This window comes from Pyxicephalus adspersus, chromosome 8 (assembly GCF_032062135.1).
Source record: "Pyxicephalus adspersus chromosome 8, UCB_Pads_2.0, whole genome shotgun sequence".
Classification (NCBI taxonomy): domain Eukaryota; kingdom Metazoa; phylum Chordata; class Amphibia; order Anura; family Pyxicephalidae; genus Pyxicephalus; species Pyxicephalus adspersus.
In genome coordinates, this window is record NC_092865.1 from 1,829,039 (window position 1) to 1,846,296 (window position 17,258).

At 46.8% G+C, this 17,258-nt stretch overlaps 1 protein-coding gene across 1 annotated transcript in view; it reads right to left on the reverse strand.

Annotated features, from left to right (window-relative positions):
• Positions 1 to 17,258, reverse strand: part of IPO13 (importin 13) — a 78,483-nt gene that overhangs the window by 20,540 nt on the left and 40,685 nt on the right. The window contains exons 17-18 of the mRNA XM_072420643.1: positions 16,975 to 17,033; positions 15,471 to 15,560 (exon numbers count right to left, since the gene is read on the reverse strand). Coding sequence (XP_072276744.1) covers positions 15,471 to 15,560; positions 16,975 to 17,033 — 149 coding nt within the window. The remainder of the gene's footprint in view (positions 1 to 15,470; positions 15,561 to 16,974; positions 17,034 to 17,258) is intronic.

The window sequence follows — 17,258 nt, forward strand, 5'->3', positions numbered from 1 at the left end:
CAGAATTCACCTTCGTGCTGCTGCCCAAACAAACCTGCAGATTCCAGCCAATCAGATTGCAGTCTTTTTCAAATAATAAACAAGGTGACCCCCCCTGGGTAATCTCGCAGGATGTTTGATCGCCTCTGTGGCTGCGACACCTTTAGTAAATAGGCCGGGCAGATTGACCCGCAAGTGAATCCGGAACAATGGACGTGTGTGAAGGTGAGGAAAATTGCGCAAATTGTCAATTGTATCAAATCGAAGAATTAGAAAAAAAAATAAAATTGTAAACCCCAACAGGCTTCAGGGTCTGCGGATAATTCTGCGCGCACGCCCTGTAAATAAGAAGATGCGATAAGAAGGCGAGATGCTGAAACGATTAATTCTCCAAATCGAAGTTCGGGCATTTAACACAAATTCTATAAAAAAAAAATTTTTTTCCCTAATATACAAATTTTTTTTTTTAAATTTCTCTGTAAATGCGACGTCCTGCAGTCATTCATTGCACTTTGATTGTGCAGATATAAATATCGCCCACCTCGCATGTACGCCATCCGGGTCTCCTGTACGTCTGCTGCCATACAGAATCATGCACTGACGCATTTCCCGGCACCACGAAGTACCCAACGCCTTATTGAATCGCTGCAAACTATCTGTAAACTCCATGGCTGTACTCTCATTCAGAGCTGACTGTGCCGTGCAAACATTTGCAGCGCGGTTGCGTCGCATTTCATCAGATTCCATCTCTGCTGTAAAGTTCTGGAGACATCGGCAATTCCTAAAAGTTGCCATTTATTCAAATGAATGGAAATGCGTTGTTATAGATATAGATTATATATAGATATAGAATATCTATATCTGTTATAGATATTGCGATTCATTTTTTTTTTTTTTTTCATTTTTTTAACCCAATAGAATTGTCCGATATCATTGATGGCTGCTGGGGGAATTTTCAGCATCAATTCTTATAACAGATTAATTAATTGCAATTGCTGTATATTCATTCGATCAATCTCTCCCTAAGATAATCGCATAATTCTACCGAGAGGTCCTAAAAAACGGAATACTGTATTTTCTGACTCAACCAATAGCAGTTCTTTCAGTTTCACACATAAATAGAATTCAGAAATAATCAATTTCTGGTCGGTTCTATAAAATGATCCAACTGACAGGTCCACTGAATGGGGAAATTGATCCGCATACAGCCAGCCAGACATTTTATTACAGCGGCTCTTAAAATTGGGCCAATCAGAGGGGGCGTATTGATGATTGATTGATCACTTGGCCAATCAGGTGAGTGATTTTGGTGGTCAGGGCCCAATCATCACACACGATGCTCCAACCCGGCTGTGATTGGGTCCTGCTCTGCACATTGATCAGTCTGCAACACACCAATCAGATTGAAGCTTGGATTGGAGGACGGCAGGTGCAAAATGAAAGCTTGAATCTGATTGGTGATGGTGAGACAACATGGAATTCTCTGCGCCCTTCGCTCAGGCTCCATATAAATATTTACAGATGTAAACCCAGAACGGGACATTTCGTGTATTCTGTGTGCTGTGTATCCTGATGGTGACAACAATAAATGTTTGTGAAATGTTTGCTGCAATATCTCCATTGGATGCTGAGTGAGAGGTGACAACGCAGGAGCACAATTGGGGCGTTGTCACCTTCCGGCAGATGCCCAAACATCGCAGCATCATCAGGAAATGTTTATTGAAAGATTTTGGAAAATTTTTTTTTTTTTACCCGCACGACCTTGGTTGGTTCCGCCCCTCCCCCCCTAGGATCTCCGCCCTCTGCGCCTATTCTGAGGCCCCTCCCACATCACTTTCCTAAGCTCCTCCTCCGGACAATAAACACACCCCAACCTTTCTCTCCGCACCCTTCCTTGCCATGTGCGGGCCTCTGGGTACCCGGGGGGTCTTTCTGTCTCACCCCCCACGCCGCCATCTTTGCTGAACTCCAACGTTTTCCCCGCCATTGGAACGGGCACATCGATGGAACAATGGCAGCACTGTCCTGCCACTCCGAACTCGGCACAATTTTATATAATTGGAGGAAACAATTCCTGACATTATGCTGGGACTGAGCTCCATTATGTAACGGGGACGGAGCTGCCACCCCATTGGCCGAAAGTACAACACGGAGGCGGGACAGACGGACTTCGGGCGAAGGGACCTCAGATGCCCCGCGGCTGCGGGGAATTCATATAAAAACATATAATCCTGGGTGTTGGGGAGTCACCACCCATCCAAATATTTGAATTCCGGTTCTGGGGAGGTTTTGGGTTTTCCATCAGTCCCAGGAACAATGCTCAATGTATTTACGGGAATAAAAAACTAACGGGACTTCCCGAAATTACCCAGAAAAATAAGCAAAGGAGCGTCGTGTGATAATAATTCTGAGCCGATACAACTTTCCAGAGAACTTCTGTGTATTGGATTTATTAAAGCTCTCCAAGGCTGGAGGGAAAACACTTCATCAGTGAAGCTGGGTGATCCAGAAAACCTGAAATGGATCTGGTCCAGGATTCAAAACATTGGCTAGCAAAAAGCAAATGACTGTAGTTTTGCTGGATCACCCAGCTCCACTGATGTAAGTAAATAGCTTTAACAAATCAGGGGCACTGTAACTGGCACACTGACACCTGCCATGTCAATTCACTGGAACTGGTGTCCCCATTGGGAAAAAAATGCCCTTTCTTCCTGTTCTGGTGACAACATTTTGCATTTTCTGTAACTTGGATTTCTCAGTGAAAGTATTCACCGGGACAAAGGGAGAAGGTGAATAAAGTTCTTGAGATAAATGAGGAATAAAAGATATAAAATAATTCATAACATTTATCAGTTTTCAGTTTTGTCCTCCCCTGCAGCAGCACACCGGTGTGTAGGGTGCCTGCGCTGCTATGCAGGGTCCCCCGGAGTGACAACTTAGGCACCGTAATGTGCACAACTACATCTTAAGCACCAAGCCCTGAATAAAAGCCCCTCCCTTGCCCCACCCCTGAGGGCTTTGATTCAGAGCAGACCCCTGAATAAAAGCCCCTCCCCTGCCCCACCCCCGAGGGCTTTGATTGACAGCAGACCCCTGACAGAGCCTGAGCATTGTGCAACGGGAGGGGACACGTAGTCCCATGAGTTAGGATCAGTATGTGACCAGAACAAATTGTGAAAGGAACCTGTTTGGGGCAATTTTTGGGGATATAAATGTAAAATTTATTACTATGACTTTGGGTTATATACGGATTTGTTTCAGCGCAGCTCATGTGTCTCCGCGTCACACTCCCGCCAGGTTCTGGATATCCATGGCCGCCGGGGCCCACAATCCTTTTCATGTGGTAGTGACGCAGCGTCTGCCCGCGGAGAGATACCGGACTCCTTCTCCCGGCAGCCCGCAGCTTTTTCCCCTGACTTCAGCAAAATTACGCCCATAAAATATTCAGTCGTGCTTTGTTTTCTCCAAATAGCTAAACGTTTCCATCCGGCGCAACAGCTGCCAAGTGCACAGCCAGACAGTGTGGGTGCATGGGGGAGAAGGCAGCCGGGCCTGGGTGCCCACCAGGGGCGCTATAGGTACTGGTGAATGCAAGGGTACCCGCTCCTCATGCAGGGGTCTGTTTCCCCCCCCTTGTGGAGTCAGATGGTACTTCTAAAAATCCATTCATTGTAACAAAGTAACATCATAAAGCATAAGAATGTTTTATTAAACGGGCATTTGTATAAAGGTGCCCGGTAATGCCATAGTGCCAGGAAGGGTATGGAATATTCCATTTATAAAAGCGGAGTTCAGATGTTATGATTTACACTTTTATGAATCATTCATCGGTGAGATTGGTTATTATTATTATTGGTGTGTTTATAAATGGGGATCACCACTGCTCCTGTATATTATGCCCTCCCCTCCCCCCATCTGTGCCCATGTCAGGGTAGTAGATGCACATGTGCATCAGCTAAGGAGGCATTTACCATCTACTGGGAGTGAGAGATACGTGGGGGACAAGGCGCGATGCTCTTAGAAAGCCTTTGGCTGTTTCTGCAATACGTAAATGTGTTGCATCAGAGGATCGCCTATGGCTGCAGAATTCTTAGAAGGAATCAGCAATGCAACCAGTCCATGCCAGGTAATGTTGGGGGGGTGAGGTTGGGGGAAGCCCAAAAAGCAGCCAAGATGCAGACAAATTTGGGGAATCCATTTCTTTAAATGCAAAAAGATGGAGAAGGCATTTCGGGGTTTTTATGCAACTTGACATTCATGGTTGCAGGAATTTTTATTCCATATTACGCAGTGCTGTACAATAAATATGGGTTGGAAATAACAGATACAGACAGTGACACAGGAGGAGGAGAGGACCCTGACCCGAAGAGCTTACAGTCTAAGATGTAGGGAAAGTAGCACCCATGCTGGTTTGAATCCAGATGCTGTGCAGATTTCAATTTGGATCTTCGTGGACCACCTTCATCTAATGATCTGTAAAGCCGGGTTCAGGCGGAGTTCTACTTAGCACTCCGTGGTGGTGCATGGTTGGCAGAGGTTGTGTTGCATTGGTTGTATCCTGGGATATCTGCTCTCATGCAGCTGTCCTCAAAACACTTGTAAAATTTTTTAAAATTGGTCACATTAATATCTTAAAAGCTGCACCGCAACCGCACTGCATTGAAACGCCTGCACAAAAAAGTATTGCAAGGGCAGCAATTCATTTCAGTGATCAGAAGGGGTTTTAGTTGGTTGGTTCTGCCATTTCGTCACGCAATCTAATTTTCTGTGTGATCAGCGCTTTTCTTCAAACCGTGACTACGGCTGCCTAGATAGATCGCATTTCACCATGACGGCGGCGTGTTTGGTACCGCTGAGTGCTACAGACAATGCTGGCGACATTGTGTGCTCGCTAAGTGAACATGCACCTCCCCTCCCCCTCAATGCAGGCCCATACTGGGATGGAGCCCCTGTGGGGTCTTTATTGAAGTTGGTGACCCCAATTTACAGAGTTACCCCTTTTATCTGTAAGGTGATCACTGCCACAAAAACACATTTATTTCTTTCCTTACAAATTTAGGAATGGAGAGATTTTGGCTTTCGATACATTTTATATATTTTGTTGCAATTCGCTGATTCAGCAGATAATGGTCAGAATGCCACAAAGGGCCATGCGGGGGATCTCCGCGTGTTTTGGCTCGGATAGCGGGGGATCTCCGCGTGTTTGTTTCGGATAGCGGGGGATCTCCACGTGATTGGCTCGGAGTACATTATCATTTGTTGTTTGTTATATAAACCCCCCCAATATCCCGCCCATCCCATTGGCTCTGGGCTGACCCAGTTCTCCGGGTGCTAATTAGCGCAGCGATACTTCCAGACGTCATTAGCAGACAACAGAACATCAAAGGCGGCGGCGAGACGACCGCAGGTAATTAAAGGACGACTGCGCTAATGTTATTTTATGAGTCTCCTGGATTCCATCCGCGTAATTATATACACACCTCCAGCAGTAGACGACGAGGGGGGGGGGAAGAAGCTTAGACGCCGCATTTATGGCGCAATAAAAGTCCTGAGACCGTCCAAACCTGAGGATGGAAGACGACGCAAATACATTCTCAGATTTCACTCAATTTTAGCTTTAAATTTTGATGAATGTAATTCATGACCCATTCACATATTTGTGCTGTGTGAATGTGTTCCATTCTTCAGCCTTTAAATCAAGGCAACAAACCAATCACTAGCAGCGCGGCACGAGAATGCACGTTGTGTGTTCCTGCCCCTGAGCTGTAATACCACACATGGCCATTAGGGGTGCTGCTGAGAATGAATTGCCGCTCACTGCACATACACACGAGATGAATGCATGCTCCCACAGCACAAACCTGTGAATGGGCCCTCCCTGGATTATTTATAAAGAAGTGATGATCTGATAACAAATCGCTTTTGTTTTCTATTACCAATCTGATCGCCACTTTCCCGAAAACCAGATTGGGGAATGGTAACGGCGCTGCTTTCATTCCTCTTAATTGGCGCTCGGCAGCTCCAAGAACAGCAAAGTGACATAAAGAGCAACCAAAATCCCTGATCCTGCCAAATGTATAAACTCAAGAACCCCCTCCCCCCTCATTTAATGGGACCATTCCTTTCCCTTGAGGATATAGAATGTGACCACAGCTGGGGCAAATAATATTTACCACTAAAATAGATCAAATATTTATAAACCATGGATGGAAAATTGCCCCATTCCTCCCCACTTCCCCTAAAGTAAGCCTGGTGATCTGGGACCTTACTTTGTGGGGCAGTAGAGAGATTCCCAGACACGCCCCCTGCTGGCCGGATATAGCCTGGAAGAGAACTACGTCCAATACTGGAAAATGTCAAAGTTCAAAAGGGCCATTATGTCAAAACCTGAGATGATGATTGGACGTTAATTTCATTCACACAAAAATGATGAATAAACTTTTCAAAGATAATTTCAGCCCCCAACAATTCAAAACAACCAATCAGAATCCATCAATCCAACCTGCACATTTATTTCTATCTTTTCTTATTTATTTTTTTATTTATTATTACTTTATTATATATTTCTCTATTTCATAGTTTCCAAATCCCCCCCCCCCCCCCCCAATAACCTCCTTGCCCCTCCCCCTCATACCCTCCCCCCTTTTTGTGCCCACTTGTCTTGTTTCCCCCCTTTTCTCTCTGCCACCCCATATTTCTCAGCTCCTTTTCTTCCCTTTTTTTTTTTCTACCTAACCTCCCCTATTTATTATTCACCCTTCCCCCACTTTTTCGCTCCGAATTCATCCCCCCTCTCTCTCTCCTTTTGCCCCCCTTCCCCCCCCCCCCCCCCCTCGGATAATAAAGCTGAATTCACCTGCCTCCTCCTGAGACGAAAAACCAATAAAACGCAAAGATTTCTGGCTCCGCGCAGGATTCCTCCTCCTAGGCCCCGCCCCCTAAAGCTCCTCCCGTCTAACCAGTCACATGACGATATCCAGCCTCTACATCATCAGCTGACTCCGAGGCCCCGCCCACGTCATAGCAGAGAGCGCTGGGGATTCATTACCTTATAGGCAAATGAAAGCCCTGAACTCCCTTAGAGCCGAGGGGAGCCCCTGCTGGAAAAATTGCTGAATTGCAGGACATGGAGGGATTGGGAATCTGTGTGGTGATAAATTTATATTTCAGGATATTTAGTTTGTGGCACAGAGCCATCTTTATTCTGGCATCATCCAGAGTCACCATCGGCTTCCTGGGCTGAGATGTACACGCGGGGTATCTGTGCTCACCAATGTCTGACACCGATCAGCCTTGGAACAGCACAAAGAACCAATCAGAAGCTCTGCAAAAAGAATGAGCATGCGGATAGGAGGAGAGAGCAGAGAGATGAGCTCATCAGTCTGCTGCTTCTCCTTTCAGGCTGCCAGATCCTCACCTGGTACTTTGCTGCTGGTTTTCTAGCTTGCCAGACTGGGCTGTGCAGCAGAGCTGTGTAACTCTAAGTACTGGATGGACAGAAATACAAAGGCCTTAGTTTAAGTATTTTATTGATGTGTTTATTGGTTTGCCCCCATGGGGTAATACCCCCTGTCTGTGACCCCCCCCTCCATATGGGATCTGTGACAGCTGACAGTTGTTGTGCAGTGAGTGTGATGAGACAGCCGGGGATTTGGGTGATTGACATTGGCGGGCGGTGAGTTGGCGCCATTTCATGCCCACAGACGCTGGGTGTCCCCGCCGGTGACTCATCACCATTGTGTTGTTGGGCGTTAGCTGAATGTCAGACTGATGGCCGTCTCTGTGTTTGTTGCAGGAGGCGGAGAGAGCGGCCCGGAGATCTGCAAGAGGAGAAAAGCGAGACATCGGATACCTCAAATCCAATCTCATCTCCAAACATGGGCCCTGGGGCCCCCGGGGGTGAGGGGGACACTGAAGGCCTGAGGCTGCATCATTTTATACCCCCATAATGGGCACAGTGGGGGCACAGACCCAGAAACTGGGCACAGGGATAGTGGGAATTACCCCCATAATGGGCACAGCCCCTCACCCCATCGGCCCTCATCTCACCTGCTGACCCCATTTATCCCGGCTGCACCCAGCCAGCCAATCAACCTCAGGTATTTCCTGGTTGGGGCCGGCTGACCATCAATGGAGATAAAAACTGATAAATCACTGGCAGGAAAATATTCTTACCCGGCCCATGTAAATATGGAGGTCTGAGCTGGGCCCCGGCCCTTCACCTGTGCCCATTGTATGTTCTGCCCCCCACCCCTGGAAGGCAGTGGGAGGGGGTCCTGCCCGGGGTAATTGCCCGATCTCCAGTATAGCCCAATATAGAAGGTGGTGATGGGGGGCAGAGAAGTCATGAGAGGGGGGGGGCAGAGAAGTCTTGGGGGGGGCACCAGGGGCAGATGGGGGGCTTTTTAAAGGAGAAATATTCTCCTTATTATTCATAATTCTATTTCATTATTCAGAGCTCAATATTTCCTCTGAAATGCCGGCCTGTGAGCAATTCATTGTACAATCTGGCTGCACATGGGCACCTTGGCATATGCCAAGAGGAATAAACTGCACCGCACCAAAAAATCCCGGCCCTGCAGAATAGAGGGCAAAGATATCGCAATATTCATCCCTGCAATAGTCACTAATATCCCTGCTGAGAAATATTCTGATTCATTAATCCCAATATTAAACATTCTATTGCAGGATTTTAATATTATCACTCACATCCAGCAGATGGCGCTGCACGAGGCGTCTCTCCTAAAAATACATCAGAATAGTAGACTCCTCCCTCTTTCTGAGCAGAGGCGGAGCCATTCAGGAGGGGACAAATATCCGCCAATCACGGCCGAGCACTAGCCTAGCAGCATGTTAAGTGGCTGCAGTGCCACCCCAGAGGGGCAACAGTAGGTGACCACAGGAGGGAGCTCTTTAATATATTTACAAATAGTAGAAACCCAAAGAATTTTGGGGATCAGCCTCCCCCTTTATCTGGGCTGCAGGTGACCCCCAGGTTTAGAGGAGATTGGAGAACAGGAAGAGGCCCCTGTTGTGCGTGCCGAGCCATCAGAGTGTCATGAATGGTTTTGGGGTAGGGGAAATGGGGCAATGGCTCAGGGGCCCCACCTTCTCCAGGGGCCCCACAGACAGAATGTCAGGTGTTTATTGCTGTGCGATTTGCTAACTTTGTATCATGAAATTGCCCCTTTTAGTGGATTCTATGTCTAGGTTTTTGTCAATGGGGCCCCCGGGACCCGGACTGAGGAAGCCGGAGAAGAGGACGGCGATGGCCTTGGATTGGTCTGTGGCTCACGGGATTCCTGGCAGAGTGATTTGGAAATGTTCTGAGTAAAATCACATTGCCAGGGATTTCCAATCAGTCACAGACAATTCCTCCAGCAGACGTCGGGACCCTCGCACAGCGTCACCCCCAGGAGGGCCAGAGGGGCCGGGCGGGCAGGACTTAGCTGGCTCTGTGAACAGATCTCTCTGGGTTTATGTTCACAGTGGCTAAGTTCCACCTGACCGACCCCCAACCACGTGACCTGCATGGGGCAATGAATGGGGGCATGTGACTGGGGCCCATTCGTCAGAGATGGTGGGGGCCCCTCTACTACAGCCGGTGTACAGACTCTGGAACTCAGCACAGGGATGGAAACCCTGCAGAAGAATCCACGTTGAATAATAATCAGTGTGGCCCCTGAATTTATTAGTATGATTGGGCTCTGGCACTAGGGGCCGCTCTAGAATGACCCCCCCGTTTTCTGTCTCTGTATTGTCTCCTGTTGGTTGTTCTATGTAATAAAATATTTAATGTCTTCACAATGATTGTACAAGTTGCTGCACACTGATTGGATGATTAATATTTGGGGTGATTTACACGTCTGGGATCTGCATGAGATTTAAGGAGGAACTCCAGACCAAATCTGACGAGTTTATACCCGGGGGGCCCCCACACCCAGGACTGACCCTCCCCATACAATCTTACATAGCGTGCAATTTCATCTTGTAAAGAGAACCTGTCACCAACACAAGAACCTCTAGTGCCCCCCCTCCTCCTCCAGAAACCCCCCAGGGACCGGCCTGCTGTCTCCCAGCTCTTGGTGACGCACAACCGATCTGCTCCCCCCTCCATAATATTGGCTGCAATCCCCTGTCCTATCCAGAGTTGTTATTTCCTAATATAACAAACCAAAAAAATTCTGGAATTACCAAACACGAAACAAGGGAGGGGGGAGAATTCACACCTTTGTGGCATGCGCATGTGACAGTAATGTGCAGTATTATACCAGGCATGCGTTGCATTGCAGCCTCACCTCCCCCCATTACAATGCAGCAATGCACCTGTGTGGCCCCAACCATATTGCAACACATCACAAAACATATATATAGGTGTGGCCCCTGATGGCCTCCATATATTGGGGCCCCCTTTGCATATTAACACAGTGCATGCATTACTGCACCACATCCTGATTGGTGATTTGGCTTCTCCAGACTGTGGCGGGGACGTTGGATTGCCAGCTCCTCTGTACAGCGCTACAGCCAATGTCAGCACCATAGATGTAATTAGAAACAGGCCGCATCCAGGACTGGTCAGGAAGTCTGACTCCATGGAGGGCCCCGTCTGAGTCTCGTGCAGGAAATTCGGGAAGGTGAGGGTTGCATCCGGTTGGGGAGGGGGGGGGGGATAGCTCGGCGCTCGCATTTGGACTTCAGAGAGTTATTGGGAAGCCGGATAGAATTCCCAGACGGCGCAACCCGAGGAGGAGGGTGGGGGGCATCCAGGAGGAGGAGAGGAGGGTGGGGGGCATCCCAGAGGAGGGTGGGGGGCACCGCCAGGGTTTTGAAGTGGGTTTGCCCCTGGCAAATGCAACTGCAGCTTCCCCGCACTGCGCCACAAAAATTCTCTTTCATCTCCAGGGCCCGGGGCCCTCCCTCTTCCCATGGAAATGATAGACCCCAGGAGGGCATCACCCAAATTTGCCACCAAAACCGACAATGATGTCACCAAGGCCACCCAGAGCCGTCCTCACTGGGCATCAACCCCATGTGGCCCCTGGGGATGCCATGGCTTAGAGGACAAACACCATTGGTCCATTGCAGCTCTGCTTCCCCTACTTAAAGTTTCATGGAACGTTCATATAACGTCTGCATGGAGTCTGCAATGAAAGGGTAAACGAGCGATTGTTAAATCCATCGGAGACTGGGGGAGGGGCTGTCTGCGAACATCTAACGCATTTTACGAGCGGCGCCGGTCACTGCGGATTTTCACCAAACAGAAAAGTGATGGCGGAGGAAGACAAAGAGTTTATTATTTTCTTTTTTTTGCAACATTGTAGCACAAGGGGGCCCTCAGGGGCCAATTACAAATATTAGACCTATTTGATTATTGTGCAGATCTCAGAATTGGAACAAATTACCCTAAAATCCTCCAATCAAATCTATGAAGCTTTAAATGCCCCCCCCCCCCCCCCCCTTATTTGCCCCAAGCCCCCACCCTACAGAGTAAGTACAGAGAGCTGACATGCTGTGTATTTGGGGCCCCCTATTTCATATTTGCTCAGGGGCCCAGTCCTGCTTTTGCCACCTCTGCTGGGACTGCTGTGTCACTCTTTTGCCCCTCTAACATCTTGAACTCCCCCTTTGGTCTAAGGGCCCCAAATCCTGGATCCCAGCCCTATGACCCCAATCACCAAATTCTTCTATCATTCCAAAAGCCATTCTCATCTAAATAAACTTGAAGCATTCATTGAAATATTCCCTGCTGATCCTGCCATCAAGGTTCTTGTTCAGGTGCTTCCTGGTATAGGTGACAACTCTCCATCCCTGTTGTAACGCTGTGTCCCCGTGTTGTCACCGGTCACATGTCCCCCAATGGAGACTACAAGTTTCCTGCAGAATAATAGAGAATTTGTGTCCCTGAGCCATCAGAAAAAGTGAAACCCCGCCAGGAATTCTGTATTAAAATCAATTTCCTCTTCCTGTTGGAGTGACAACGATTACCTGGACAGGAAGTGGTAAATAAAATCTCCTAACAGACAGGAAGAAGAGAGATGATGGAGGCCTCCGCAGTCTGCAATAAACTAAAAAGAAATGAAGGTTTCCTTGTAGACAGATTCTGACCCACCAGTAGGGGGCACCCTCCTCAAATCCTCCATCCATCTGCTTCTGATTTACTAAGAAAAAAAAAAAGATTTAGGCCAATTAACTTATTTATGGCCAGGAAGCCGGAGGAAAGTTTTATGGTGAACCCCCCCCCCCCATACTGCCTGGAATACATCAGGGGGGGAGGGGTGGTCATCATGGTGACATACGGCGGACCACTCAGGTATTCAGCTCCACCAATCCCAAAGAAGAATTAAAGAGGACCTGCCATCACTTTATCATTATACAGACCCTGGGTGATGCCTGAATAAATATGGTGCTGAAAACAGCCCGATGGCAAACGGGCTGCATTGGGCTACCAAAACACACCAGAAGGGGGAGCCCCTGCACCAATCATCACTCCAATGCATCTCTTGGTGTGTCTTAGGTGTTGAGGGGCCACAAGCAGGTAGGTATCCAGCAGGTGCAGCTAGAATTTTTGCATTATCAGCACCAATAGCCCTGAACTCCACCCACAATCACAGCGCCCCCTTCTGGCAGGATCTAGGCTCTCTAATCCTTAACACAGCAGCTTCCATTGGGTGTGTGATTGGGAATCTCTCTCCTGGAGCACCAGCAGGGGTTCCCAGACCATGAGAGCACCAACCTAATATAGCCGGATGGGTAGGTACTGTCTGGATAGAAATCTGAGCCCCTGGCAGGTGACCTGGTCCAACCTTCTATCAGTAATCAGCATGTGCACAGTGTTAGGATCTGGGTCAGGAAGTGCTCCTTGATCACAATTAGAGGACACAGAGCACTATGGTCAGTTCTAGGGATGTCCGGTGTAAATTCCTGGAAACCTGCAAATAAATTGTCACCCGGGGAAGAAACTCCTCAAATGTCACTTTTCATTCATCTTTTCATGGAAATCATTTCCTAAAATCCTTTTTATATCATTTGTTGGAAATGAAATGGGCTGAACTGTGGTAAGATGGCGCCATCTAGTGGTCATTTATAGGTTTACATTCAGCACCACAAAAGTCTGTACAGAAACTCCAATAAATTTGGATCTGTAATCGTTTCCCATTTGTTACTTTTGGACAGAATATACACTGATAGTCACTGGTGTCTGAAAATTGCCCCTAAGACAAATGTCAAGACTTATTTTCGCTCCAGGATGTGGAGTTTAGAAGTAAAATAATGCTGCATTGGATTTTCCTGAAGGTGGATTATCAGTTACCATTCCTGAGAATAGAACATGAAGGGGAGGATGAGAATGACACCGCCTGGAGGAGTAACAAATAGTCAGAATCTATTTATCTACATCCTGCCTCCCAACGCACACAATCTCATCCCCAAACCTATTTGCCTCCCATTCCACCCCTATGAGGTTCCCAGGCTACCCAACCACTCACCTAAGCATGCTGGTGTCCCCAATATTTACTACCTCCAATCTGACTTCTGTAGGGTCCCCAATCTCCCCTTCCACCACTGTTTTCAGACAGCCCTACCTCCAATCCCCCCCTGAGAAGTCTATAACCCCCCTGCCCCCTGGAGGGCCTAATTTTGTGCCTCCTATTCCAATGCTGAGGTTCCCAACCTCCATGACTTTGTTTCCATCATCTTTAGATTCCCAATGTACCCTAATTTTGAAACTACTACAAGGTGCACCCCATCAGCACTACGTCCCGAATCTCACTACCACCAATCCCATCAACAATGGATCCCCAATCTCTCCTTTTTCCAGTGCTCATCATTAGGTCCCCAATATTCCCTTCCAATTCCAGAAATGGGTCCCTAATCTCTCCCCTTTTAATTCCCATGTGGGGTCCCCAATCTCCCCTTCTTCCAGCAGCCCCCATTCTGGGTGTCCAACCTCTCCTACTTTCAATCCTACTACACTGGGCCCGCCGTTTTCCCCCGTTGCCTTCTTTTAATCCTTCTGCATGGGGAGCTCTCAATCCCCCGTCCTCCAATACCCTGATCATTAGGTCCCCAATCTCTTCTGCTTTAAATCCTACGATGTGAGGTCCCCCATCTCCCCCATCATTGAGTCCCCACTTTTTTACATTCAATCCTACTATATAGAGGCTCTGAATCCCCCCATCATTGGGGCCCCAATCTCTCTTACTTTAAATCATGGGGTCCACCATCTCCCCATCATTGGGTCCATAAACTCTCCTATTTTTGATCTTACTATGTGGGGGCCCCAATCCACCCTTCTTCTGGTCTATTCTATTCTCCACCCCCCCCCCTATCATTGGGTCCCCAATCTCTTACTTTAAATCCCACAATATGGGGTCCACCATCTCCCCTCCACCAATCCCCCATCATTGGGTCCATAAACTCTCCTATTGATCCCAATATGTGGGGTCCCCAATCCCCCCTTCTTCTGGTCTATTCTATTCTTCATTCCCACCCATCATTGGGCCACCAATCTCTCCTACTTTTACTACATGGGGTCTCTAACCTCTTCCATCTCTCATCCCACCACCAAGAAACCCCAATCTCTCAATCTGTGGCCCCCCAATATTCCTCTCCCCAACCCACCACCATGAAGTCCCCAATCCCCGCTGCTCCCCCTTCTATCAGCTGCACAGAGATCTCACCCCGTATAGAGTAACAAAATTATATTTTACATATTTTTGGAGGTCACAAAATATGGGGGGGGGATTTATTGGCAATCAAACCCCCCATTTATAATAATATAATATAACAGGATCTGGTCATCAGAATATAAACCCCCGCCCCGATTAGATACATGTATTTCTTTTACACATTTCCCTAAAATATTAATAATTATAAATCTTCCTTTTCCCTTCAGTTTCGATGATGAAGAATTCTCTGCCAGAAGAATAAAACCCCAGAGAATACACTTTCATCAGTGAAGCTGGGTGATCTAGCAAACCTGGAATGGATCTGGTTCAGGATTGAAAACATTTACTAAAATCCATTCCATGTTTGCTGGATCACCCAGCTTCACTGATGAAAGAGTATCCTCTACAGACTTGGAGAGCTTTAAGAAATTAGGTCCAATGTGACCAGGACCAGTAACTCCAAATGATGAGTTGGTTCCAGCAATTATTTTTGAAGATTTGGGATCCACCTCAACTAATGGAACCTTTGGACATCTACAGCCAGGTTGTCCTAAAGAGCCACGGCTGGAAACCTATTAAAGCATCCACAACAAAGATGCAACAAAAGCACAGCAGGGCTAATACATGGGCTAAAGGGCAATGTATACTACTACTACTACAATCTGATAATATGGGAAAGAGTGGAGAGGAATCCAGATTAAAGAACAAAAATATAGGTCAGTCCTTTAACATAAATAATTACAATGACAGGTATAGAATTCATTTCAGGTGTATAAAACATTTATTCAACTTGAAACATTACCTGAATAACAAACGTTTTCTCACCTCAAGTGTAGCCTGAAGAAGAATTTTGCCTTCGTTGTGCACCACTTGTCCCACTGGAGCAACCTCACTGCACCTTGGCAAAAACTCCAACTGGGCCAAAAAGAAAAAGAAAAATTCATTCAACTTTCTGCTGCAATCTTATATTCACACAATACCTTTTGGCAATGGAGTACATCATGGAAAATATAATACACTATACATTCTGTGTGAATATCACCACCAGCCCACCTACCAATCAGGAAGCTGTTTGGTAGGTGGACTGAGAAGAAGTGTTTGTGTGTGTGTGTGCCCGCCTGCCTGCATTAAATTCCATTCTCTCACATGGTGCATGTTGATAATGAGATACAAATAAACTGATTGTTTCAGTTCTTTTTGTGGGTCTCACAAGCCCACCATATCATAGCCGACACATTGAATGATTCACAATCATTGGTAGGGACAGGGAGGCGACAGGGCGGTCCTTCACACTGGTATTCAACTACCAAAATAAACACAATAACACCACCAATGCAGAGATAAACAAAATATGTAAATATATAAATGGTGGTAGGTTGTGTGATTCACTTGATGGCTGAGAAAAGAGAGGTTTTGTAAAACATTTCATTAGGTACATTTATGAAGGTAATTAGCTAGACAAAGCACAGGTAACAATAAAAAGTTTAGATTTTTAAGTAGTTAGGGATGTGAGAAAAAAAGTCTAGCAGGTCGTCTTGAGCCCGATGCGTTTCACCTACTGGATTCCTCATGGGAAGGAAGAGACGTTGATAGTGACAGATGTATCCAGGAGTATCGTAGATGTGGAATTTGTTTTTCTCCCGATCGTAGAGGTGATCTACAGGCTCCAAGTATTGAATTCCCAATGGGGTAAGTTGAGGGGCTAGGTGAGAAATCCAAGGGGATCCAGAGAAACAGGGGCTGTGACTTGTACTTGTGAGCTAATGTCCCAGTGTGGGCTGATTCGGAGTAGCTGCGTATATGGCTTGTCTAGCTATTACGGCTGTGAATACCCTGGATGCATCGTCTCACGCTCCCCCAAGCATGTCAGTCAGCTAAACGCTACAGTAATGCCGGCTACAACTTTCACAACCCTAACTAATTGAAGTGTTAGCTGTGCTCTGTCTTCTAATTCTTCATAAATTTACCTAATGAAATGTTTTACTTGTCTGCTTTTCTGGTTTCATTACTCCATTCTCCCAATACTCTCAATCATCTATTGCATTTAGGGATTGGCACATACCAGGTTGACATACACCCCTAAGGGGAACCCTTTATGATAACGGACATTAAAAGAATTGTAGATTGTAGCATCTGATCTGCATTGGATATTCTATGGGGACAATGCAAAGAACAATTCCTTACGTCTCCTGCAACTAATCAATTTCCAAAATGTCAGTTCTGTCATCCAGAGCTGAAAGTGAAATAAGGATTCTGATTGGCGGTTACCTCTTCATCTCTCCAAAGCTCTTATGTACGCAATTCCCAAGCATAATAATTTTATACTCACAAAGAAAAGGCAGCTTGACTTGACCGTGGTTGGCTCCGGGAATTTTAAGGAGAGGACAGCTGTGGGACACAAAACACAAATCAATTTAAAGAAGAAAATTCATCAAAAATATTCATATAAGGAGGAGTCTACCCAGATCATTTCATCCCCCCACACCTGTCCAGTGACATTACTGTTTTCTTCTTTTCAACAAGCATTGGGTTGAAGCCATTTTTAATTACCAAACAGAGGCAAGGAGGTGCAAAACGGTCGGGTAGTGCTCTGGGCAAGGAGGTGCAAAACGG